This window comes from Globicephala melas, chromosome 21, assembly GCF_963455315.2.
Source record: "Globicephala melas chromosome 21, mGloMel1.2, whole genome shotgun sequence".
NCBI classification, from domain to species: domain Eukaryota; kingdom Metazoa; phylum Chordata; class Mammalia; order Artiodactyla; family Delphinidae; genus Globicephala; species Globicephala melas.
In genome coordinates this window covers 16,823,577-16,851,209 of record NC_083334.1, presented here as the reverse complement: position 1 = coordinate 16,851,209, position 27,633 = coordinate 16,823,577, and the positions used below count along the sequence as shown (strand labels likewise).

At 35.0% G+C, this 27,633-nt stretch overlaps 1 protein-coding gene across 23 annotated transcripts in view; it reads left to right on the top strand.

The window, feature by feature from the left end:
• PCM1 (pericentriolar material 1) overlaps positions 1-27,413 on the top strand; it is an 86,940-nt gene extending 59,527 nt beyond the window's left edge. For 10 of the 23 annotated variants that reach the window (XM_060291437.2, XM_060291443.2, XM_060291438.2 and 7 more), the window contains 15 exons: positions 3,550-3,722; positions 4,060-4,191; positions 7,969-8,089; positions 9,050-9,208; positions 9,679-9,818; positions 14,677-14,811; positions 16,950-17,147; positions 18,746-18,808; positions 19,062-19,197; positions 19,495-19,655; positions 22,195-22,270; positions 22,864-23,120; positions 25,175-25,267; positions 25,359-25,476; positions 27,063-27,413. In XM_060291437.2, coding sequence (XP_060147420.1) covers positions 3,550-3,722; positions 4,060-4,191; positions 7,969-8,089; positions 9,050-9,208; positions 9,679-9,818; positions 14,677-14,811; positions 16,950-17,147; positions 18,746-18,808; positions 19,062-19,197; positions 19,495-19,655; positions 22,195-22,270; positions 22,864-23,120; positions 25,175-25,267; positions 25,359-25,476; positions 27,063-27,088 — 1,988 coding nt within the window. In that variant the 3' untranslated portion in view covers positions 27,089-27,413. Of the gene's footprint in view, positions 1-1,135; positions 1,193-3,549; positions 3,723-4,059; positions 4,192-7,968; positions 8,090-9,049; positions 9,209-9,678; positions 9,819-14,676; positions 14,812-16,949; positions 17,148-18,745; positions 18,809-19,061; positions 19,198-19,494; positions 19,656-22,194; positions 22,271-22,845; positions 23,121-25,174; positions 25,268-25,358; positions 25,477-27,062 lie in introns of all 23 variants that reach the window. The other 13 variants (XM_070044602.1, XM_070044607.1, XM_070044601.1 and 10 more) reach the window with 3 other exon arrangements.
• Positions 27,414-27,633: the final 220 nt, after the last annotated feature.

Sequence of the window (27,633 nt, the reverse complement as noted above, 5' to 3'; positions counted from 1 at the left end):
TCCCAGTGCTCATAAAGGACCAGTAGTATAAACTGGTACAGTTTTTTGGGAAAAATGTCATGCCCTTAACCCAGTACTTGTAGGCATCCATCCTAAGGAAACAAAAGTGAAAAGAAGAAATTGAGATTTAGGTGTTGACTGAACATTATGATTCCAACTATTTTAAACAAAAATCTGGATAAAAAAGCTGGAAGAGAATGCATCAAAATGTTAATAGTGGTTTTATTATCTTTAAACTCCTCTATATTTTATAAAACTTATAATGAGTATTTATTACTTTTGTAATCAGAAAAGAAACATCACATTTATTCATATTTTGAAATGACCTCCTCAAGGTTGTATTGCTAGCAGATGGTAGAACCGAAGTTTCAATCCTGGTCTCCTGTTAAGTCCAAGATCCTTTTGTCAAACATATCAATTCTGTTGTTCCGACCCTAGCATTTTACCAAAGTTTTGTAGTTTCCATCTCCTTTCACTATCTTTATCAAATACTGATGTCTTCAAACAATAAACAGTTGGGTGGAGGTTGGAGAAAGGCACTAAATTGATAGGCTTAATAACTTAGATGTCAGTTACCTAAATAATTGATAGTTGGTCATAGTACTTCAGATCTTATTACTGTCACTTAGAAACATATAACCATCAAATTTTGGTGAACTAAAAAAATGTTTGAATAATATAAATACTCCTCTTTTCTAAAAAGACAGTTATAGTTTTAAGCATTACCCTAAAATTCTTTATAGCACGTAAGAGTAGTTTTTGTTATATGATCATTAGATTGTAGCATATACGGCTGCTAGTATTGAACTGTATACAGTCCTCTTCTCCCTCGGGGGTTGTGGGGGGTTCCCTTTGATGTGTATGCTTCTAAGAGTGAATGGTAGAAGTTTATTATGATAGTCATCATCAGTCACATCAACACAAGTTTATAGCAGATCTTTTGATATTTTCCCTGAAGAGAGATTATTTTTAAACAGAGCATAAACCATACCTTGTGATAACATTTCAGTTCAGGCAAACGATTTTAAAGAAATTTGCTTATTTCTTTTTTTCATTCATTTATTCATGTTACAGACCCTGTCTTTACTATTCATACACATTTTATGTTCATCCTTATGTCTGCCCTTTCCTACAGCACATGCTAGGAGAATACTACAGCAGTCTAACAGAAATGCATGCAATGAAGCGCCAGGTAACAATCTGCTTAGTTTTGGTGTCCACTTTTTGTTAGTTCTTCCATTGGTCCTAAAAATCCTTAGTTTTATTGTTCTAATTAATTTTTTAGATTTAGTTTAGTGTGTATGTGTTATTTGGCTGATAAAAGAGAAAGAATTCATACTTACTAAATTCTGAAGGTTTTCATTTATAATTCTTTACTTGGTTGGTAAAATTGGCTGCTTTTCTTATTTTCATTTTCTGTTAGTGTATGTAACATAACCAACACATTCATGTAGGTAATAGAAAACATTTTTATAATTTAGTGTTTTCTTTGAAGTTATTTATCTTGTATTCTTTAAATGCTTATGAGCATTCATATTTTTTGGAAACAAAAATATAGTTACTTTTATTCTTAGCTCTGATTTACAGTGTTAAGTATTGTGTATGACTTCTGTTGTAGTTCTTATTTTTCCTTACCAGTCAACATGTATAAAAAAATAAACCATTGAACAAAAACAACTATGACATGCAAAGACCATGATACATAAAGGTCATGGAAAATTGCAGAATGCTATTTTTGTCCTTAAACTATGAATTTTCTTTAGACATGGTTCTGTATGATTTAGAATTGTAAATATTCTTTAATGCCTCCTGTGCTATACATGAGTAAAAAAGAAAAGCCTGTATGAACCTCTAGGGGAATTTAAAGAAAACAAAAAAAACAAGGACCTAGCATGGAGGAAGCTAAATGTATCAGTGGTACTTCCTAAAGAAGAAAAGAACTCTGAAAGTAGGATAAAAACAAGATGGAGTCAGACAAATCTGGCTGAGATCAAGGATTTTTCTAGCCTAAACTAATGCATTTTAGTCCAGGAGGAGAAACTGGCAAAAACTTTACACTTTTCTATTGTAGGTGGGAGGGATGAAGCATATGTTTGGCATAATTCATTATTCGGGAATAATTTAATCTTTACTGATATACAATTTAGAGTGATAATTTTATCACATACAGAGGTAATTAAATATGCTTTGTTCTTATATCTTTAAAATAAAAAACTTTTTCTAAAACAACTGATCAAACTACAATATAGTGTATAAATTGGGAAAGTTTGTGTGACATCCCATCTTCTTACCTGGATTTTTCCTATAAATAGAGATTTACTACAGAGATAGTTCTGGTTCCTGCTCATAGTAAATATTTTTATAGTAACATAGCACATTTGAACATTTTAAAACTACTAAGAGAATTTTAGTATATTATTTCATTTTATACTCATAAATGTCTGAGGCAAGATAGGGAAGTTGCATATTTATTACCCTTATTATTTTATACTTGTGGAAATTGAGACCTGAGGATGTTAATTTGCCTAGTAAATTAATGGAAAGTTTTTTCATTAAACCACATTTGCTTTGCATTTTTAAAATTTCTCTCTTGCAAAAAGTGAATTTTTAAAATCTTAATGATCTTTGCATGTTTATGTGAAAACACAATATATTAAAACACTCAACATTTCAAATTCTCTTTCTTGAAAACTTATCACTGATTTTTGTAGAACTTGAATATTTAGCTGCTTGTGGTTCTACTATTACTCTAGAAAGTTTACAGAATTTGATAGCTAGAAGAACACTGGGAAATTTTTTTTTTTTCGGTAGAGAACTCAAAATGGAAACAGTTCCTAATTTGTGCTCTTAAAAGTAAAGGTATGAGTGTATACCTTTAAGGGTGATAATTCTTTGCTATAAACAAATATATGTAGCAGAATTGTTGCTAAATAATAGAGTGATGCCTAGATTCTGTGAAACTGAAAACTTCATTATCCTCACTGCTTGCTCCAACTTATAATGAGTATGTCAGTAAGACACTGTAGTAAAATTGACCTATTTTGTTATAGTTACAAATTCAGTTTTTCATCAATACAGCATGATTGCGGAGATTTGAGAATCAGTAGACCTAACTAGATAAGCCTTAAAATAGTATGTTTCCTTGGCAGCATTTAGTTCTCAACATTAACAAAATAAACGAATTTCCTTTTCTGTAAAAAAATTCGTATTAGCAAAAAAAGAAAATTGTTTGCAATTTGCTTATTTCATTCAAGTGCTGAAAGATTTCCACTGATTATTCCTATGAAATGTGTAAAATTTTCCATTGAGAAATAACTTTGCTCTAAGTAATGCTAAGTAATGTTATTTCTGTAGTAAATATTTAGTGTATATCTTGATATTTTTAAGATTATTTTTTTCTTGGTAATTTTAAGATTTTTATTCTACTTTAAAAGCTCTGAAATAGAATTGTGTTTTAAGTAGTTTAAAGGTGAGAGTAATGTTGCAAGTTAAAAGAAATAGGAATGTATTTCATCAATATTAACTTCCTGATCTCTTTATATCTTCCAGAAACCGGGAGTGATTTTTCCATGTTTGAAGCTTTGCGGGATACCATTTATTCTGAAGTAGCTACGTTGATTTCTCAAAATGAATCTCGTCCACATTTTCTTATTGAACTCTTCCATGAACTTCAGCTACTGAATACAGACTATTTGAGACAGAGGGCTTTATATGCATTGCAGGTATCTAACATTTTTTCCCCTACGCTTTCTGGTACTGCCATTTTTCACCATTCTGTCTGGTTACTTTCTTAGACTGAAGTATGTCCTTGTTCCATAAGTATTTTGATCTGTTTTTTTATGTATTTCCATGCCATTTTAATAATCTTATATAGCTTATGTAGCTTTAGATAAAGTCTTTTTCTGAGCAGTTTTTTAGTGTTTTATCCTAAATGTTATGTCTTCCTCATAGTTAACCTTTGAGGTCAGGAGTATTGCATTTGTTCTGGTATCTACTTCTATTTTTAATTTTGTGATTAAACACTAATGTTTTTCATATCTATCTTATTTCCTTATTTAGGACATAGTATCCAGACATATTTCTGAGAACCATGAAAAAGAAGGGGAAAACGTAAAGTCAGTGAATTCTGGTACTTGGATAGCATCAAACTCAGAACTTACTCCCAGTGAAAGCCTTGCTACTACTGATGATGTAAGCTGATAATGATTAATGAAATTGTAGACATAATTTCAGTATGCAGCTAACAAAAGTTAAGTAGGTTGTTAATAAATTGTGAGTATACCTAATATATTTGTTTTTTAGCTTTTTTAAAAAGCTGAGTGTAGTGTATTGCTTTATTTTGAGGTGAGGTATAAAATTCAGTCACAATATGACAGCAGTCAAACACCAAAAATTAATAAGTTATAAGGTCTGAAATAGCCATATTTATATCTCCTTTGTCCAACATAGGAGTTGAGTCATAATAGACACTCAGTAAAAATTGTTGTCTTCATTCAAGACATTGAGTAAACCAGACAGCAGTTAGATCAAAGAACCCTTGAGTAAATACAAGATAAATTGAGTTAGTCTTTGAGTTAGAAGAGAAGCCTAGACAAAAGAAAGCCTGGAAGAAAATGTAATTTAATATATTAAAATTGATGAAAATTTTGAGTAAAATAAAAAGGGCCTGGAAATGGAAAAGAGTGGTGAGGAAAATGTATATTTTCAATAAACTATGTCCTCCAAATAACACCTACCTCACACATACTGGATTGGATAACTGTATGGCAAACTACGAGGATATTGAGGAGATAATGAACTAGGCATTTGAAATCACCTATTTAAAGGTTCAGACCCTGATTCTGTTGTAAAAGATTATATGTGGTCCTGGGATAACAAGTACATTCTTTTTTATTTTATTTTTATTTATTTATTTTTTTGCGGTACGCGGGCCTCACTGTTGTGGCCTCTCCCGTTGCGGAGCACAGGCTCCGGACGCGCAGGCTCAACGGCCATGGCTCACGGGCCCAGCCGCTCCACGGCATGTGGGATCTTCCCAGACCGGGGCACGAACCTGTGTCCCCTGCATCGGCAGGTAGACTCTCAACCACTGCGCCACCAGGGGAGCCCAGTACATTCTTTTTTATACCAACTTCAGCACCTGGATATTCATGGATAAGAGTGTCATAATTGATTAGCAAATACCTGCTATAGGTATAGAGTTGGAAACATATTACTGTGTTTCTGCCCATTGTTAATATAACATACACGTTTTTTTCTGAAAAGACAGTGTTTTCTCAAAAAGATCATCTTCTCTTCTTCATGTATAGTAATTTCCTTACAATTATTGAGGACTTTTTCTCAATTTTTGCTCTTTTATTTTACTCATGTTTAAAACAATACTTCCCCAAGTCATCTTTCCTGCTTAAAACTTTTCTTCACTAGGCTCCAACTCCTATACTACTATGAACATAAACCTGTGTGCAAGAACTACATGGTTTTGGTTGACTTTATAATGGCAAATACAAATTAATGTAACTAATTGCTACTTGGGATTAATTGTTACTTTAACTAATTGAAAATTGTGTTCTCTTTTTTCGTGGGAAATGAAAAGTGGTCCAGCTGTATACATAAAAAATAGGAGCTACTAGGTTACATTTAAGTTGATTAGGCACTGAAATAACTTACTGAGGGAGCATGAAGAGTGTCTGTTCTTAGAAATCTTTTTTAGTAATTTTATAGCCTTAACTCCAGTGCCTTTCTTTTTATCCAAATTTCAGATAGGCGGCATTACTTCCAATTATTTTAAAGGATTTGAACCCATTGGTTTGCATCATCAACAGTAAATTTTGAAAATTAAGCTGCAATTTATGATAAAGTTAACCTGACAAGGTTTTAAAGTTAAAATTTAAAGATACAGTAATACGTTATAAGTAGGTGTCTTAGCAGATCTAGAGCAGTGCTATCCAGTAGAACTTTCTACAGTGATGGAAATGTCTTATATCTTCATTGTCTAATACAGTACCCATTAGCACTTGAAATGTGACTATTGGCACTATTGGCACTATCGAGCACTTGAAATGTGACTATTGGAATTGAGAAACTAAATTTTAAATTTTATTTAAATAGCTGCAGGGCTAGTGGTTACCATACTGGATGGATATAGAGTCTCATTCTCCACATTTCTAGGCCAAGGTCCTTTGAGTTCCATTTATGGAGCTTTTACACATACCTTTCAGAGCGTGTAAAAGTCTTCATGCCGTGAAAGAGAGAATTAAAGTAGACGTCTGGGGATTATAGTCAAGGAGGTTGAGGAATTGAGACTTAGGAAGAGGAAGAAACAATTTGCATCTTCTACTCCAGGGTGCTATAAAATGGCAAAGGTACATCTACCTTCAAGTCTTACTTAAAGGAGTAGCAAAATGATTCCATTTCTTAAAACATGTTCCCTAATGCCTGCATTTCCTTTAATCAGGGACAAACCTGTCATTTCATAATTTAAGAGAAAACTTTAAAAGATGAGTAGCTAGGAAAGAACACAATTGTGAAATGAGTTACAGTCAAAATATAATTGAGGCTGTCTCCTAATCACGCTATACACAAAAATTAATTTGAAACTACTTACAGTCCTGGAAAAGTTAAAACTATAAAACTTCTAAAAGAAAACAAAATCATGATTTTGACATAAGAAAAAAATTGATAAATCAGCCTTCATAAAAATAAAATCTTTCTGCTTTTCAAAAGATACCATTAGGAGAAAACAACCTCAGTACATATATCTGGCAAATGACTGTGTAAAAGACAAATCCTGACTATATGAGGAACTTCTACAACTCAATTGTAAGAAATCAACTCAAAAAAAATGGGCAAGAGATTTGAACATACGCTTCACAAAAGAAGATATGTAAATGACCAGTGTGCAAATCAGAACTACGTGAGGTACTATCTCACATCCACTAGAAAGGCTGAAATTTAAAAGATTGACAATAAGAAGTATTGGTGTGAATTTGGAGCAGTTGGAACTCTCACACGGCTTGTAGGATTGTAAAAATTGTACAGCCACTTTGGAAAGCAGTTTGGCAGTTTCTTAAAAAGTTAAACATAAACTTGGCATGTGACCCAGCAATTTCTCTTCTAGGTACTCATCCAAGAGAAATGAAAACATGTCCACAAATACTTGTACACTAATGTTCATAGGATCTTTAGTCATGATAGCCTCAAACTGGAACATCAGCAGATAAATGGATAAACAAACGGTGGTATATCCATACAATGGAATACTATTTCAGCCATTAAAAACTAATGAACTTCTGAAACACACAACAACATGGATTAATTTCAGAAACATACTGAGTGAAAGAAGCCAGACACCGAAGAGTACATAATGAGTGGTTCCATTTTATATAAAGCTCTAGAACCAGCAGAACTAATGTGTGGTAATAGAAATCATATGAGTGGGGTGTAGAGGATACAAAGGAACTCTCTGGGCTGGTGGAAATGGTCTTTATATTTAGGAAAGATGGTTGCGTTGGTGCATATATTTTTCAAAACTCATCAAACTGTACACTTAATGGGTGCATTGTATGTAAATTATATTTCAATAAAGTTAATTTTAAAAAATATGAATATGCTGTCATGTTTTTCTTCTGAGACAACCAGATATCATAGTAAGGTACTAGGCATTGTTAGAGTTTGAAGATAGAGTTTCTCTGATGGTGTAGAAATAATATTACCTTTTCCAAGATAGAATTTAATTAGTAGCTGGGCCTGTGTATTTTCATCTCCATAATGACAAAGTGTTCTGCAAGGTTACTTAATATTTTAATATTCTCTGTGACTCTGTATTCAACTTTTTATAACTTTCATTATATCACAGTTTTAAGTGTTTTATGCAAATACTTAGTTTCTATGTTAAATTTTTAATATTAATCATAAAATTTTAAAAGAAATATTAGTGACTTTTATTTGTTTTTTTAAACTATAACTTAGGAAACTTTTGAGAAGAACTTTGAGAGAGAAACACATAAAATAAGTGAGCAAAATGATGCTGATAATGGTAGTGTCATGTCTGTATCTTCAAATTTTGAGCCTTTTGCAACAGATGATCTGGGTAAGCAAAATTTTTATAATCTTAGAACACGACTTTAATATAGTCTTTGAATGGCATTGATAAGGAAACAAAAGTCTAGAAAGGCAAGATGTGGTGGAAAGAATGTGGACTTAAAAGTCTATCCATCCATCAGTCTAAATTCAAGAATTGTTAACTCTTTGACTTTGGGCAAATCATCTAACCTTTCTGACTCTCTGCATATACTAAGGAAATGAGGTCCTATTTACCTTGCTATGTTCTTGTGAAAAATACACAGAACTCTCTAGCATGCCTAATAGAAGTTCAGAGAATGTTAATTTCCTTTCCCTTAAAGGTCATCCTTTAAGATCTCCAGTTAATTAGTAGGAAAAATTCAGAGGTAGCAATGCCTCATCCAATCACGTCTTCAATAAAAATGTTAACTTCATAATTTGGGTAAGAACTGAAATTTCTTAGCATATATAATTTATAGTGGGAAACCCAGGTAACTCTGAGGCATGGCACATGGCATTTTTTTACATCAGTAGTAAAACAAAAGCTTAGAGGGTTGCATAGGTCAGAGAGAAAAAAACCCAAGTCCTAAATTTGGAAAGGAAATTAGAGAAAAGAAAGATGCCCAGGTGCCTGATTCATTTTCCAGACTGTAGCACATCAAACTATACCCAAGTATTCATGGACTTGAGAGTCTGAGAGACCTGGGTTCCAATTCTTGATTCTGTATTTAACTGGCTGTGAAACCTTGGGCAGTCACTTAAGTTCTGTGAAAATGAGGGTACCATCATCTACTTTATAGGGTTATTTTAAGGATTAAGTAAATGTGATAGTGTATGCCAAGTACCCAAATAGTACAGTATCTGGAACTTGTTAAAGGTAGTTTTTCTTACCTATGTTCAGACATTATTTTTTTATTAATAAATTTTATGGAATACATGAAAAAGTTTGCTTTTATATCCTCTAGAAATATTTCTGTTCCATATGCAGGTAACACTGTGATTCACTTAGATCAAGCATTAGCCAGAATGAGAGAATATGAGCGTATGAAGACTGAGACTGAAAGTAACACAAATGTCAGATGCACCTGCAGGATTATTGAGGATGAGGATGGTGCTGCTGCCCCGACTACGGTTGATAGTTTGGAAGGTGTGTTCTTGAATTGATTAAAAGTAAGACTCATTGCTCCATATATAAAAAAATAAGAGCCCCATGTGATGTGTAATGGGGATTTTTTTTTTTTTGCGGTACGGGGGCCTCTCACTGTTGTGGCCTCTCCCGTTGCGGAGCACAGGCTCCGGACGCGCAGGCTCAGCGGCCATGGCTCACGGGCCCAGCCGCTCCGCGGCATGTGGGATCTTCCCAGACCGGGGCAAGAACCCGCGTCCCCTGCATCGGCAGGCGGACTCTCAACCACTGCGCCACCAGGCAAGCCCTAATGGGGATTTTTTGGACCACTTTTCTTTTAATTATCAGGGGTACTAGAACTACATGGCTGTTCCATTATGTTATTTTAGCATAAAATCATCAGAGTTTAATATTCTTTAGAATTTTGCATAAGTGTATACATATAACATCATAGACTTTATTTTGCTAATACAGCATTTTCTTTTTTAAAGTGGAAACTCCTGTTATTGAAAATCATAGTTCACAGCAATCTGTAAGTGAAGTTTCTACCGTCCCATGTCCTAGAATTGATACGCAGCAACTGGACCGGCAAATTAAAGCAATTATGAAAGAAGTCATTCCCTTTTTGAAGGTAAGCAATTAATTTTTAAAAATAAATAAACTGTTCTGTATTTATTTTTAAAATTCATACCAAAGACTCCATTGTAATAAATTAAGAAAATAGGTAAACAAAAGAGAAAACTAAAAATCACTCATAATTTTGTCACCCAGAGATAGCTCCTGTCAATATTTTGTCAACCTTTCTGTAATATTTTGTCCATATATTTGTGCATTCTTCTTTTTTCAGATATTAATAATACAAACATCTTTCTGAATTGCTGTTTTCTACAGCGTATTTTTTAATGGTTACACACTGTTGATTCATTATTCATTCAAAAATATTTGTAAGATGCCTACTTTGTCCACAAAACCTGGCATATAGTAGTGAACAAGTCAAGACCTTTGCTAACATGGAGCTTACATGCTAAGATGAGAATATGGATTAAAAAAACAAGTAAACATAAAACATATAAGTAGATATATATATCAGGTAGTCATACATGCCATGCAGAGAATTAAAATATGGTGATGTGATGGTGTCTATTTTTGACTGGATGATCAGGGAAGGCTAAATTTTAAAGAGGGAACGTTTAAACAGGGGTGTGCATAAGGAGCCAGCTTAAGGCAAGATCCTGCCAGAGAGAGGAAGGCCTTAAATTAGAAGCTAGCTTGGCATGTTAAGGAACTGGATGAAGGATCATGTGGCTGTAGGAAATTTGTGTGAGATGATGTTGGAGAAGGGGGAAGGGCCAGTTACATAGAACATCATAGGTATGGTTAGGAGTTTGGATTTTGTTCGAAGTTCGAAGGGAAACTCCTAGAAGATTTTAAGTAAGAGAGAAACAAAGTCTGGTTTGTTTGTGGAGAATTAAATATAGGGCTCAGAAGAACAATGAGACAGGTGAGAAATGATAATGGCTTAGACAAGGGTGTGGCACTAAAGATGGGGAGAAGTAGACAGTTGGGATATATTTTGGAAATCCGGTCCTACTAACAGTAGGTAGGGTCACCTAAAGCCCAGCACTAGATAAGAGAAGGTGGCCTAGAACTGGGGCCCAGGATAAAAGTTGTGCAAAAGAGGAAGAGCCAGAGTTGACTAGTAGGACTGCCAGCAGTGAGCTATGTTGATTGCTACTGTGAGTGCTGAGTATTCATAGAACAGAATTGCCTGTTATTTTGTCAGTTCCTGTTGTTAAACATTTATGTTTATTCTGATTTCTTTTTCACTATTATGAACAATACTTAAATGATTTAGCTAAATTTAAATACACATCCCATTTTTATTTCCTCAGAAATAATTCTTAGACATAGAATTTCGAGCTTTAAGGGTATGAATATTTTTAAGGCTTTGGGGCCTTATGTGCATTGTCCCTCAGAAAGGTTAACAATTTATATTCCTACTAACAGTGAGAATAGTAAGCTGTACCATTAATTTTGTTTAATGACAAAAGAGGAGAGAAAGAAGCGTGCAAGCCAGGCCTTCTTTCTGAGATGGCCCCTTTTACATTCTCATTTAAAGTGGAAATTTAAAAAATTAAAAATGAAAAGACGGTCTTTTCATTCAGATGTGGGAAACTCCAAAATATGTTGTCATTGGGCTCATTTCTTACAAGCTACTTGTACTTGCCAATGTGTAGGATGTTGACAACAGAAAGTTGTTTCCATATAGTTACATTTCTTCCCTTGGTGGAAGTAATTGCTTTCTTTGGAATATTTTTTTTTTCCTTTGGAATATTTTAAGAGAAGAGAGATCCTTGTAAAGGCAATTATAGAAACTGCTTTCTCTGAGGAGATGTGATAGCCAAGAGGAGAGAGAGGATCCATCTGTCTATGCCCAAATTATTCCATGTGAAAAGTGAAAAACTTAGCCTTTTCCTGGGCACCCACAGCAGCTCCAAATGGTTCTTTCTGTCTCTGCTTCCTCTTCTAATCTTTCAACTCTCCTGCTAGCGTTGCTAACACTTTTAAGGCTTTGGCACTTGCTGATACTTCTACCTGGAATGCTCTTCCTTCACATACCTGCATGGCTTTTTCCTTTGAACCCTCAAGGCTTTAATCAAATGTTACTTACTGGGTGAGCAGATCTCCCCTACTCCTTATTGCTTTTCTTTATCTTCATAGTGCTTGTCACCTTATAACCTATTTAATATTTGCTTATTTATTTTGTCTGTCTCTCTTGTTACATGTAAGCTCCATGAAGTAATGGAAGATTTACATCAGAGATGTTAAACTGTTTTGGTTACTGTCTTACCAGTGCCAAGTATAGTACATGCAGGTAGTAGGTACTCAGTAAATAATTAATTAGTAAGTGAATGGATCCACCAAACCTTGACTTTGGTTTTCAAACTGATCAAGTGTAGTTTGAAATATAGTTTGAAAACAGTTGGCGTATAGAATCCAGATCAGATTCAGCATTGCTTATAAAACTTCTATAGCCTGGTCCCAGCCTCATAACTGTTCCTTCCCACATACCTTGTATCCTACTTGACATTGTCAAAAAGGCACCTTGCCCATGTTACTTCCTTTGCCTCGAATGCCCTTCACCCTTCCTCTGGCAGTCACACCCTTGAGGACCCAGCTGAAGTATGTTAGCATGTACTTGCAGGCAGGATTTCTCCTTCTTGTAACTGCTTCTGGGATACTTGGTACATATGACAAAGTATCACAATTTTTTTGCCTGTATCTCCCCACTAGAATAATGTCTTTCTCGATTTCTTAGTATTTTCACTCAAGAAGGACTTCAGAGACTAGATGAAGGGAATCTGAGGCGATAAGACAAATACATCAGTTTCATCCGTTATTTCTGTGCCTTTATTAAAATATGTATTCACCCCCTCACATATTTATATTCCTATAAATTATAAGAATATGTATATATTCTTATAGATAGATAGGTAGATATTCATTTAAGAGTTTGAAACCATTCCCTAAAGTAAATTGACAAACTGTTCAGGTATTGCTTGCTTCTATCTTAGGCATAGACAACAAAGCATTGCCTTTTTTCTTTTAGGTTTTTGTTTTTTTGTAATTCAATAAATACTTTTAAACATGGCTTTTTGGTTAAATTAGGTATATTGGTAGTGATATTTATTTGATATGTACAGTTATTTTCTAAGTGTTAAAAAATATAAATGATTTAGCTTTATGTGTAGGGAATGCGACCATCTCAGGAAATTTTATTGCATTTACAATTTTGTGTCTGATTAAGTTATATCCTTTCATAAGGATCCCCTACTAAATTTAGCATTTCAGACAATTTCTGAGGCCAACAAAATGAGTAGGACTAATGGTCTGATTTTAACTACTTTATGATGTCTCATTTCACTTCAAATCTTGACTTTTTGGGTAAGATTATAGAACTTCTTTGTTAGTGTCAACCTTACACCCAGTCACCTAAGCTAGACTTCCTAACTTTCTCTTACCCTCTATCACCTGTGAGTCAAAAATTGATGTTTGAAAAAATTGATTTTGCCCCTGAGAGCAGTTAGTTTTACTTCCTTCTCTCCAATAGCATAACCTTAATTCATATCTTTGAAGTCGAGAGATTTCACCACTGCATATGGTTTAGTTTCCCAGCTTTCTCTCTCACTGCTTTCCATCTAGATAAATACTCATTTCAAACTACTCAACATTTCCTATACCTGCCATTTCTTTTTCATATATCAGCCCTTTGTGCAACTAGTCATCATTGAAAATATAAAATGCTGTCACTCTTTTCTGCCTGACTGACCTTTCTTCAGAGCTCTGATGTGCTACCACAGCTCCTTAGGGCACCTAGTGTGTGCTTCTTTTATGATCCTTATTTATTCAGCAAGTAATGAGTATCTCCTGTGAGCTAGCAACTGTGCTAGGTGATGAGTAAGAAACAGTCCCTGCAGTTTAAAAGTATCACCTACTGGACGGTGCATAGCTTGTAGTGATTGATGTGCTCATGATCTGACTCCTCCAGTGGTATTTGATTCCTTGAAGACAGGGACTGTTGTCTTTTTTTTTAATTGCCTGCCTTGACACATGAATTTTTTAAAAATGAGCTTCAATCCTTAGATTTAAGGGATCTTAGATATCATCTAGTTTGGCCACCTTTGGCCACACATTTAATGGAGGGGAAAAAAACCCCACAAACTTAACCTGAGTCAAGGTTAGAGGACCTGCCCAAATGAGTTTAGTGGCAGAAAGAGGATCAGAACCTTGAGGTTACTTGATAAGGATGTTTTATGGACTCACCTCAGAAAGTTAACTCTGGTTTGGATTATTATGTAGATTGCACATGCTTCTAAAGGAAGATTAAGGTGATGAAGAGAGTTGCCCAAAGGGGCTTGTTAAGAAAGGACAGTAGTTCTCAACTGGCTGTGATTTTGACCCTAATAACATTTTGTGATGTCTGGGTATGTTTTTTAGTTGTCAGAACTTGGGAGAGTGGAGGGTGCCATTAGCTTCTAGTGGGTAGAGGCCAGAGGGCTGCTAAATATCCTACAATGCACAGGATGTCAGCAGTGCCAAGGCTTAGAGAAGTTAGAAGATAACACAGAGGAAGTTGGGTGGAAGGTGAAGTGTGGTGGTGAGAGTAGTTGAAATGAACTGAACTGCAAATAGGAATACAGGCAATATGGAAACCATGGCATGAGTAGTTCCTTAAAGTACAGAAAGGAAGTGATGGAAAATGTTGAATCAGCCAGTTTCTTTTACTGGCTATTATCTGCTATAGTGAATCAAAATTTGCAAACCTTTTAATGTTTGTACGCGGGAGCTTGGCTATTCTTATGAACGAAGTTTCCAAGTGTGCATCTAAAAGCTGAAGAGCTTATGCAAAAAAAATACAATGTCATTATATGGATTAATATTTTTTAAGCAAGATAAGTTATATCCTAACCAATTAGGACTTTTCTCAGGAGCACATGGATGAAGTATGCTCTTCTCAACTTCTAACCTCAGTAAGACGCATGGTTTTGACTCTTACCCAGCAAAACGATGAGAGCAAAGAGTTTGTAAAGTTCTTTCATAAACAACTTGGAAGTATATTACAGGTAAGAGTTTGTACTTGTATGACTTCAATAAGTACCATGCGGTTAGGATTTTTTTTTTTCTGCCATTTTCTGGCATTACACAGTTTATTCAAGTAGATATTCATTCTAGCATCCATTTGGGATGACATTTTAATACTTCTTAGGTTATTGCTTACTTAGTTAAAAAAAGTTGGATTAGGGCCTGTGTCTTCATTTAACTTTATCATCTCTAAGGCCTGTCCCAACTCTAATAAAATTTTGTTTTGATTTTTCTTCTACCCAGTAAGAGCATTTCAAGTTTGAATTGTTTAAAAAGTATTCCATGATATTTTCTAAAATAATTTTTTTTACCAATCTGGGAAATTGTAGAAGCCGGAAGCTAGCTTTTGATTGTAGAGACTTCTTAGGCTGTAACAGTAACTTTAAATTATGCGACGGTTAGTGGTTTGTAACTGGGGGCAATTTTGCCTCCCGGGAGACATTTAGCAGTGTCCTCAGACCAACAGGCAGGGAGGGGCTGGTAGTAGCACCTTGTGGAATGTTAACAGTGCCAAGGATGAGAACCCCTGTGTTAATGAGTAGGGATACCATAATTACTCCATATAATAAACATCTTGACAGTTAAATTCACCAGTATGTTTTCCCATTGAAATAGTTCAGTGATGTGTATTATTGCTCCAAACTAGAAAATATGTTTTTCTTTTCATCTGTATTACAGAATTTTCCTGTAAAATTTTTCCTTGCTTCCTATTCTGTGTTTAATTTAAATTTGTTTTAGAGATAGTATTTTCACTTTGTCCATCAAATTTTTAAAAACCCTAGGTTGATGTGCTTTTCCATCACTATAATTTTTCATTTTGTTTTTAATAAGACTGAAGTATAAATTTCAAGAAATCTATAATAATCTATATAAATCTATATAATCTATATAAATCTATAGTAATAGATCCTAAAGTGTCCTGGCTCTATTTAATCTAGTTGTACTAACACATAAGGAATGTAAGACATCTGTGGTGTTACGCATTGTTTAAAAATGTTTAGGATAATTTTTAGGTAAATGTATTTTTATAAATTTAACTAGGTAACTTATTCCTACAGAAAGAAAAAACTCCATTTTAGAGTCAGGTTGAAAGAGAAACTGTTGATACTTTAAACGTTTTTGTTAATCAGGATCCATGTAGCCCTTCCTCAGTTCTGTCTACTGTTATAATTGTGGGAAGATTCCATATATTAATTTGCACGTAAGGTTTTTTTTCCCTAAGTCTAAGAAAATCCGACTGCTTTTCTTCGTATTCCTAATTTTTTTCACAAGGAGACCTACATGAAGAATAAAAGTTAGTTTACATTAAATCTTGCCCAGAGTTGAAAATTCTTCTTGAGGTAGAGATTAAATTACTGTCTTCTACTTTTTCTCTTACAAAACCTATTCAATGAATTTTTTTTCATGAAGGACCCAGGGTTTGTACTTCTCTCCATCACTGTGCTAGATAAGGTAGTTTTTTGGGAGGGAGGGGGCACTGAGCATTATAGTTGTTTGCCTGTTTTCTAAATAGCATAGTCCATATTTTTAGGAAGAAAGAAAAATAAAAGTGGTTTTGTAAAAACTGTGTAGAATATAGCAGACTTGTTCATTTGATGATGCTATATTTCAACTTAAATAGAACTAAAGTTTACTTTTAGACTGATTTTGAAGAGAACATTTAAATTAGAATGATTGGCTGCCTTACATAAAGGGGAAAACTTGAAAAGTATTCTAATGGTATTTTCTTCTCTCATGGCACTTCAGCTTTTCACTGTGGTTTATATGTATATCCTCTGGCACTGCGTGGGACCTCTTCTGAGATTAGGAATCCCTTATCTTATATATTTGTGGCTGGCAGTTATATTACATAGGGACTAAAGCTAGGATGACCATATGTTCTTTTGTATACTCTGTAAGCAGAACTAGCAAAATTCCCACTTAGTCATGTTTTTAGTAATATTAATATATCTTTTCTTAGCCTGTCTTAGTCATTAGTTTTAAGTTTTTCAATACTAAAAAGTAATAATATTGTTTTTTCATTGGTGAGTATTATAATTTAAACTTGTTGTTTGTATTGCTTTACCCACAGTTGAAGTTTACTGTAATCTTTAAAGCTATTTGGTTTATCTTTGAACAGGATTCACTGGCAAAATTTGCTGGTAGAAAACTGAAAGATTGTGGAGAAGATCTTCTTGTAGAGATATCTGAAGTGTTATTTAATGAATTGGCTTTCTTTAAACTCATGCAAGATTTGGATAATAATAGTATAACTGTTAAACAGAGATGCAAAAGGAAAATCGAAGCAGCTGGAGTGATACAGTCTTATGCAAAAGAGGTAAATTACATGCATTTTGATTTTAGGAGTAGTTATAATTAGCATATAAATATAGCTCTTGATCATTATGAGTAATTAAAATCATACTTGACCTCAGCAAAAGTAGGTTTTTTAGTAATATGAGTTAATCAGGAATGCAGGCAGGAACAGGTGGCCGGAATTATCAGATGGCCACTTCACGTTATTGCCACTTATGCAGGTTTCCAGAAGAAAGAGGAGGGTGGGATCCGGCCCTTGGCCAGCTGCCTGCAGTGGTTATTGCCAATCCCAGTAGATGCCCCAGGAGTATTTATCACCGCAGCCAATACTTACGCTTGTTATTAGTTAGGACTTTGGTTGTATATCCCTGTAGCTGCTTATACCCTGTTAAATTAGTCTTGATCACATATGTAATTGGATGTTTTTTTCCCCTCAACTTAAGGCATACCAGGAGGCTTTTTCCCTAGACAAGCACCCTTTTCTTGACTCTAATCATGAGAGGGAAAGCAGGTCAAGACCCAAAACAGAAACAGATAACCCTTCTTTCTGAAACCTAAAGTGGATAAAGTCAAGCCATCTTTTTCACACTTTTCATAATGTTTTTATTGTAGACATAAATAAGTTTCACATCATTTCAGTCATTGCTTAGAGCTTGAAAAAAATAAAAGAGGATGATACTATAAAAAAGTGATAGGAAGGGTTGCTTTAGATGGCGGAATCATGAGGCTCCTTCAGGGGATGAAAAGGGAGGTAAGCCATGGAGGGACAAGAGGAGTTTATAATGAAGATGAAAGGGAAGAGCATTCCAGGCAGAGAGAACTGTTAAGTGTAAAGAAAGACTCTTAAGGCAGGATTGAGTGTTTTGGAGAACAGAGAGAAGGCCAGGGAGGCAGGAACACTTGAAAAGAGACGAGCATGTAGGAGATGAGGTACACAGAGGTAGGTAGGACCAAGTTATGGAACCTTAGAAACGGTGGTAGGGACCTTATATTTTATTTTGTTGTAAGCATGATGGAAACTCATGGGAAAGTTTGGAATAGAGGAGTGACATAATCTCAGTTTAAGATTTGTCTGGATATGATACTGATTAGGAATTGTAGAAGAGTAGAGATGGAAGCAGAGAGACCAGTTGTAAGGCTGTTGCAATAGTCCAGGTAAGAAATTATGTGTCTTATCTTTGAGTGTGTAACAACAGGTACCTTTGGATGATTGAGTCAATAACGCATTCTGATAGTTTCAGTGTGGATAATAAAAGTAAAGTACAGGCTGGTTCCTAGTTTTCTGGCTTGTGCATTTGGGTGGATGAAGGGCCATTTACTGAGATTGGGAAGACTGAAGGAAGATGGGGTTTTGGAAGGAAAGGAATCAAAATTTTTGTTTTGGATTTAGTAAGTTCTTGATATTTCTTACACATCCAAGGAGATGTCCGGTAGACAGTGTTGCTTTTTGTTTTGTTCGTTTAAAAGATTTAAATGAAAGAGTTGAATTTACATTTCTAAGAAAACACTCAACTCTTTGGATGATGGTTAAAAAGTGCAGCATTTGTTAAGGTTTACTGAGTACTTAAGTGTAATGATGAATGGTTACCCCTAAGTTCTGCTTAATTGATTTGCTTTTAGGCCAAAAGGATTCTTGAAGGAGATCATGGCTCACCTGCTGGAGAAATTGATGATGAAGACAAAGTATGTGCTAATAATTCTTTTGAAACAAAAGATTAAATAACTTAAGTAGCTTTTACCTTAATGTTTGAGAGCAGAGTATATCATAAAATATCCTTTCTTCTGACAAACTTTTCTTCTAAAAACAACTAAATTTAAAATGATTCTTTATATTTTTATTAGATAATAACTATTATTAATTTTTATGATAGACGTACTATATACCTTTGAAAAATGTACTTCAAGGAATTAATTACTCAAATTTATTTGTGGCTAGGACAAGGATGAGACTGAAACAGTTACACAGACTCAAACATCTGAGGTTTATGATGGTGACGGTCCCAAAAATGTGAGCTCTGATGTCTCTGATCAAGAGGAAGATGAAGAAAGTGAAAAATGTCCAGTGTCTATTAGTAAGTCTGAAGGCTCTAGACTAGGTTTATACATTAGTTCTTTATAGATCGCTTATTGAAACAGTTTGGTGGAGTGGAATGATTATAGAATTAGGTGTCAAACAACTCTGAATTTGAATTTCCGTGTGACCCTGACTAAATTACCTGTCCTTTCTACACCACAGTTTTCTAGTACTTACTGTTTTGAAGATTTCAGATACTGTATGTAAAGCACTTGAGCAATGCAGGAATGCAATAAATGGTAGCTATTATTAAGAGCTGAAATTTTACTAAAAATTGTGTTATTAATCAACTTAGATTTGTCCAAAGCTGAAACTCAGGCTTTGACTAATTATGGAAGTGGAGAAGATGAGAATGAAGATGAAGAAATAGAAGAATTTGAAGAGGGACCTGTAGATGTCCAGACTTCACTGCAGGCTAACACTGAAACTACAGAAGAAAATGAACACGACGATCAGGTATTCCAGTGCAGACTAACACACCCTCCACCAGTCTTACTGTAACTACTAAAAAGCTGATTCTTTTTACAGATGTTAAAATTTACAACTTCACCATTCTCATTTTCATGAATACAAACTACTTTAATATTCTTATTGACATCCTAAACACTATTATTATTTTTGTATTTAGCAATGTTTACATTTAAAGCACTTCAAAAAAAATGTTTTTTTGATAACAAGTCCTAAAAAACTATGTGATTACTTCAGAAGATCTGGATTTTTAAGTTTTATTTTTTCTAGTTATACGTGGAAGTGGTATGTAACAAAATAAAATCATTTCCTTTCCTACCTTCACCTCATCCTGCCCCAGAGGCAAAATTTTTTATGATTTCTTCTGTTTACCTCCTTACATCTGAATAATATGTGTGTGCATTTATTCATTTATGTATTAGGCATTACCTACTGACTTCTATTATAGCAGGTGAAGATTTTTAGGTCACTTACGGCTCCTCATTTAATTATATTAATCCTGTCCACCTCATTTAATTATACCTTTTGGTTAAATCTGTATTTAACCAAATATTTAGATTTAACCAAAATATGTAAATATTACTGACTGTTGAGCTAAGCAAATATTATTTATTGCTAAGTCTTATACATTTTTTCACCTGAATTTAATAATTGTCTCAATATTTTTATTTACTCTCTTTTCTTTCATCACAAACCCAAGTCTTTGCTATGCCCATCAATAGTTTTATAAACCTCTCAGTAGAATTTTCAATATGAACCAATTAGTCAGTTTTGTCCTTCCTGGAGCATTCTCCTTTCCTGCTCCATTCTGGGTTTGGCTCTTCTTTAGACCTTTAAATAGCTACCAGCCTGGGAATGCCCTTTGTTGTTCTCTATTAGATCTCAGTTTCTGGAATCAAATCTTGCCTTTCTCTTCCTTGGTTTATTACCTCATTTTGGTGGAGCACATCCTCCAGTAGCTCTCTAGGAAAGAGTGCAAAGAATATTTTGAGACTTCATATTGTCTAAGAAAACTTAATGCTTCAGTGTTGAAAATCATTTTCCCTCAGGTCTTTGAAGGCACTGTCCTTGTCTTCTAGTTTTCAGTGTTGCCATTGCCTTTCTTTATTCTGATTCTTTGTATATATCTTTTTTTCTTTCTAGCTCTAGAAGCTTTCCCTCCATCCCCCCACCAGAGTTCTGAAACTTTACAGTGATATACATCGTTGCAGGTCTTTTTTCATTCACTACACTAGGTACTCAGTTGTCTTTTCAATATAGCATGTTCTTCAGGTTTGGTCAATTTTCTTTTATTTGCTTTATTTCTTCCTTACCATTTTCTCTTCTTTTCTTCTGGAATAAATGTTATCAAACGTTATTAGCTCTCAGGGTTGATCTAATTTTTTCCTCTCTTTTATTGTCTCATTGCTCTTTCTCTTTTACTTTTTGGGAGATTTCTTTGACCTTAATACCTATGTGAAATTATTTTTATTTCAACTGTTACATTTTTAATTTCTAAGTACTTTTTTCCTGATTGTTACTTTTTTATAGCACCCTATTACCTCATCGAAGCAATATTTTCTCTTACCCACCTAGAGGCTTTCTTTAAATATCCACTGTACCTTTGGTGCTTATATTAAAGAATAATACATCAAAAAGCCAGTTGGGGTTCTTTTGGGCTTCACCATAGGGTAGCCGAGTGTATAGCTTTTTGACAGAAAATCTCAAATGTTAATTCCTATTGGTCTTTTCTCTGGGGTGGTTTAGTTTCTCCAAAGTAGGGAGGGTCCTCCGGTATCCTTCTGCCTCCTTGGCTGTTGGTGTTCTGCAGTTAGGTGTAGGATTAGGGCTGAGGGTCCCACCTCTATACAGACTTGCACTAGATCTTTCTGTTTCAGTGTGACACTTTATCCTGTCTTCACTTGTGCTTTCTGCAGCCTACCCCTTTCCTGGTGGCCCCTGGTCTGAGGCTCACTAGTTCATTTTCTCCAAAACATAATCTTGCATTTTCTGTTGAGCCTGGGAGAGGGAATCTAAACGTCCACATATTTCTTAAACAGCTTCAAACAACCACTAGCACCGTCCCCTTGTCACCAGCTCCCACCCCACTACTGTACTCCTTCCTTCCTAGAATCTGGTACACCCAGTTATGAGGTGAGTCTTCAGTTTTCTGTCCTCCTGCAGAAGGCACTTAGCTCTGTTCATCTTTCTCTCCTCCTCGTCATTTCCTCTTCCTTTCACTTAACATCTGCATATAAATAGGTGTCTTTTAGTTTAAGATAGAGTCTGGTCTGAAAAAAAACAATGAAAACTAGTGGAGTCCATAACATTCAGTTCCTTGTGTTACTGTGAGGCTAAGAAGAGGAGCCCTTGTACTGAGCTGCCTTGGAACTGCAGCCACCGCCTCCTCCCTGAAACACTTTTAGGAGGTGTTTTAAAATTCCCCTGTCTGAGGTCTCAGGGTGGACATACCACACTTACCAAGCATCTCCTGTATAGTGACCATATATTTAGGCCCTACTATTAAGACATCACTTCTTCCTTCCAGGTTCCACAGCATGATTTTGAAAAATCAGCGGAAAGCAAAAATGTCCCATCGGAACAAGAACCCACTACTAGTAAAGGTAAGAAATCTAAATAAGTTTCAATGTTAAGATTATCTGAAGTGCCCTTTATGTGCTTAAAAACAAAAAAATCTAAATTCTTTGAACTTCCATTAGAAGTTCAAAGGTGTTTTGGACCTGATGTATGTCTTTTTTTTCTCCATAAATCCTTTGTAGAAAACACGAGGGCTTTGTTTCTGCCAACAGCTGTTAAAGAATAGTTGACAAATATTTAAACACAGAAAAAAATTTTGTAAGGAATGTATCTTTAGATACCAATGTGGGGGATTTTTAAAAATTAAGTTAAATTTTAAAAATTAAATTTAAAAAATTAAATTAAATTAAAAAATACCCATTCCTGGGCCTGACTCCTGAAAATCCTATTTCATTAGAAATCAGGTGCATTTCAGGTATCTAATATTTAAAGCATCCCCAGATGAATCTGGTCAAATAAATTTGGGAACCATTGATAAGGATAATTTCTAGTTGCCTTTTCTTTTGGGTCTTAAATGTCTTGATTATTCTCATTTATACTGTTTAGTCTTTATTTGGTATAATAGTAAATTTAATGACAGTTGTATTACACTAATGTTAAGACTTTCTTTTGATGACAGATGACCAAGATAGCACTCCTGTGAAGCCCTGTTACCTCAATATCTTGGAAAATGAGCAACCTTTAAACAGCACTGTCCAAAAGGACGCTCTTACTACCATCGATTCATCTAATCAGCCTAACGCTTTGCCCTTACCTTTAACTGAAATTGAAACCTTGGTGCCTAGAGTCAAAGAAGTTAAATCTGCCCAGGAAACTCCTGAAAGCTCTTTGGCTGGAAGTCCTGATACTGAATCTCCAGTGTTAGTGAATGACTATGTATGTATCATTTGCATTTCATTTCTGTGCATATTTTTTCATTTTCAGGTTAACATTTCTAGTATATAAACACAACTCTGCTTTGTGTTTAGGTTTAGAAACTGTCGGAACATTTTTATTTCTTACTCAGATTTATTTTAAACTTGAACAGAAGAGTGATAGTGAATTAAGATGACCATCTCAAAACCTAAAATTCCACTTTTCATAGTTTTGAGAAGCAAAGAGATGAGTTTTATATGGAAACCTTGAGGGAGTTCAAGTTCAGATCTAAAGGGGTAGTGATATGTGAATCATCTCTTACGCCATCCACGCTTGACTTCTCAACAGTTTGGTACACTTCATAATCTTTGATAACCCTGAAAGTTTACATTTGGGATGGGAAATAAAGCAGTTTGACAGCACTAGAGTCCCTAGCTCTGTATAGGGAATGACAGAAAAGTAAGCTAGCAAATCTGCATTTATGATGTAAGTAGCTGAGTTTAGTTTTACTCTGGACGTTTGTTTCAATTTAATTTTATAGCAAATAGGTTTTTTTTGGTGGATCCTTGGGCTGTATATGTTGTATATACTTTACTTTTTCTTGTCAGTAAAAATGAAGGGATTTGTAATAATGTACCTTTAGGTCTAAAGAATGTGTTTCACATATTTTTTAATTAACATCAGTTTTCTGCCCAAAGATATACTTATGATTTCACAGCTTCTCAGCAAGGGGGCTTATAATACTTCAAAACATTCGTAGAAAGAGTACTCTCTTAATTGTTTTATTTGCTTCACTACCTGTAAAATTTTGCATTTAAAACTGAAAGTTACTAGATTTGTTCTTGTTATCATTTGATGAGTGCATAGAATTACTGTAGGAGGCATTCAATCAAAATTAACTTGAAATTAGATCTTAGAGGGTCTTGAATTTGAATTTTAGGCAGGGAACACTACTGAAGGTCTTTGTGCAAGAAAGTGAAATGGTCAAAGTCACTGTTTTTGAAGATGAATCCGATGACTATGTAAGAAGTGTTGTCAAGGAAGCTGTGTTAGGAGCCTCCATTATCATATAAATACAAAATGAGCTGAATAGAGAGACATGGGTGAGAAATGTTTCAAGAAAAAGAAAAACCTAAGGTTTCTACTGGGTAATTGGTAGAATGATGATACTATTAAAAATCAAAGAACTAGGAGAATAAAAGACTTCAGTTTTCAGGAAAACAGTGTGAGGTGTTTTTTAGTAACTTTTGTGAGTTACTAAGTTCATACCTCATCTTTCTGTTTGAACCTCTGGAGTTGATACTGAAAGTCTGTAGGGGCTTCGCTGGTGGCACAGTGGTTAAGAATCCGCCTGCCCATGCAGGGTACACGGGTTCGAGCCCTGGTCTGGGAAGATCCCACAGGCTGCGGAGCAACTAAGCCCATGTGCCACAACTACTGAGCCTGTGCTCTAGTACCCACGAGCCACAACTACTGAGCCCATGCACCTAGAGCCCATGCTCTGCAACAAGAGAAGCCACCACAATGAGAAGCCTGCACACCGCAACGAAGCCCCCACTCACCGCAACTAGAGAAAGCCTGCGCGCAGCAATGAAGACCCAAGACAGCCAGAAAGAGAGAGAGGGAGAGGGAGAGGGACAGGAAGAGGGAGAGAAAGAAAAAAGGAAGGAAGGAAGGAAGACAGACTGTAAATGTTTACTTATATTCTGCTGGATACAGTTCTGATGCATTCTATAAACATATCAAGTAATAAGAGTAGTTCTAATTATTTTAGCCCTCAGTATTACTATTACTATTTTTTCCTCTAACCTGTGTGAACTGGCTCTTTGTTTTATAAAATGGGGACAGAAAAGCTTGACTGTGTGCCTATAGTTGCAAGTGTGTAGCTCTTCTCGTGAACTCTAGATTTCTGTTCTATTCACTGAGCTGAATATAGAAGAAAAGCAAATATGATAGAATTACTGACATATATACACATGTAAGAATCCACTTTATCTCCTGGCATGGATTACTTTGGTTTAGATCCAGAGATAGAGTGGATTGCCGTCATTAAATATAATTTGTTAATCTTATAGGAAGCAGAATCTGGTAACATAAGTCAAAAATCTGATGAAGAAGACTTTGTGAAAGTTGAAGATTTACCACTTAAACTGACAATATATTCAGAGGTATTTTGCTCTCTTTAATTAAAGTTGTCTTTATATAACAAATATTGTTAAGGTGAAAAATGATTTTGTATTTTTAATTTTCATTCTAAAGGCAGATCTAAGGAAGAAAATGGTAGAAGAAGAACAGAAAAACCATTTATCTGGTGAAATATTACGTGAAATGCAGACTGAAGAACTAGCTGGGAATTCTCAGACACTAAAAGAACCTGGTAAGAGTTATCATTTTTAACCATATCATATTGAAAAGCTACTGAATCTTGATACTGTCATTTTGTTTTGTTTTTTAAATGTGCTACTAGTACCTGGTATATCTAAGATAAATATTAGAAAGGAAGCGTAGTTCTATAAAAATTCGTTCAGCTGCCCAATTTATAAAATAGTATTATCAGATAATTTTTTTCTGTTTTTAGGGTTTTTTTGGGTTTTTTTTGCGGTATGCGGGCCTCTCACTGTTGTGGCCTCTCCTGCCGCGGAGCACAGGCTCTGGACACGCAGGCTCAGCGGCCATGGCTCACGGGCCCAGCTGCTTCGCGGCATGTGGGATCCTCCCGGATCGGGGCACGAACCCGTGTCCCCTGCATCGGCAGGCGGACTCCCAACCACTGCGCCACCAGGGAAGCCCCTGTTTTTAGTTTTAACAAAGTAATATATGCACATGGCTTAAGAAAGAAAGGTATAAAGCAGTTAGTGATGACTGGCAAGAGCCCGTTTCTTTTAATTATTGGTTTTCAGTTCTTTTGGAGGAGACCCTCTAGATCTCTGAATACTATTCTTATAATTTTTCTTAATTTTAAAAATTAGATAATTTTCCTGTCTCCCAAACGGAAAGTATTTAGACCTACCTCTTCTTCTTTCAGTGTTTATATTTTTGGTTTTCCTGTTACCTTTGTTCTTATAAATATATACATTTTCTAGTTCCATCAACTTTGGTCATTACCCAACTACTTGCTCCTCCCCTTTTCCTTCTGCCTTCTCTGTTCAGTTTTACTCATATTCTTACGTTATTAACATTATTAAAGTAAACACACTTACATTCTGTTTTTGTAACTATAATAATTGAATCTTCTATAATTTCCTGAAGATGATTCTATATAAATATGGTTTGTTGCAGAGCCAAGTGATAGTCCCAGATTTCCTTCTTTATGGGTCTAATAGCACAACCCAAGGGCCACTCAGAGGAGCACATTTCTTGCATCAAGTTCAAAGATTTCTTTTTGTTCATCAATTCATCAGTTGATTAAACTCATATAAGATTTTTTGGTTTTTTTTTTAAGAAATAGGGTGAAGAGAAGTGCAAACCAAATGTCAAACCTTCAGTTAATTCCTCACTCTTCAGCCCATTTCTGCCTGTTAGGACTCAGTTGGTACCCTCTGCACTGCCGCCTGTCCTAGTGTGTCTAGGCTGCAGCTTCCTCCCCTCTTCTCTGTGCCTCCGTCTCCTTTGAGCATCCTGGGAACTTGTGGTTCGCCATCCTCTGTTCTCTCACAGCCAGTCTTCTTCTGTTGGTCTGGGTTTATTCATTTTTATATCTTTTTTTTTCTAGTGGGGCTTTCTTTTGGAGAGAGAGGAAGTATCTGCTTAGTCTGCCGTCTTAAAATGGAAACCCTTACCTGTGCCTTTTAAACTCTTGCTGTGTGTTATCAGGGAATTATTGTAGCAAACTAAGTTTCTTTTGTAATAACTTCATATTAGAAGTGAAAGTTTTAATGGAAGAGAGCAGTATTAAACTAAATTCTATAAGGTCTTAACTTAGTAAGTAATTTATAAGGCATTAACTATGATTCTGTTTTTCAGAAACAGTGGGAGCCCAAAGTACATGAGATGTCTTCAGAGGCTCATCTAACTCTCTCTTTACATAGTCAATGCATATATGGAAATGGCACTAAATAAACATCTGTTTTGATCTGTAAAAAATGTAAATTAGTTTGACACTGCATTTTTGGTAGGTGTGCTAATTTCTGCCCATGGCAGTTTAAAACATCAAAAACTGAATTCTGGACAGATTCAAGCCTTGATACACTGTGGGTTTTTTTTCTTTTTCTTTCTGTCATTTTTTTTGGTCTTGATTTTTTTTCCCCATTGTGATGTTTGGTAACGTTAAATTTAAAATGTAGTTTTAAATAAAGTTTGGACTTAACCTGTAAACTATCTTTTTTGGAAATTATGTTGAATTCTATACAGCAAGTCACTGTTCTGTATAATTAGGCTATTCAAAGAGCAATGGTCAAGAGTTAGAGAAATATACTATTTATTGTAAAGCCCAGCCTTTAGGCCAGGCTTCCAAATAATGCCAGTGTTGCTGCTATTGGGTCTAATGTTCTTTTAGATACTTGCATGTCTTATTCCTGTGCAAGAATAGGGCAGG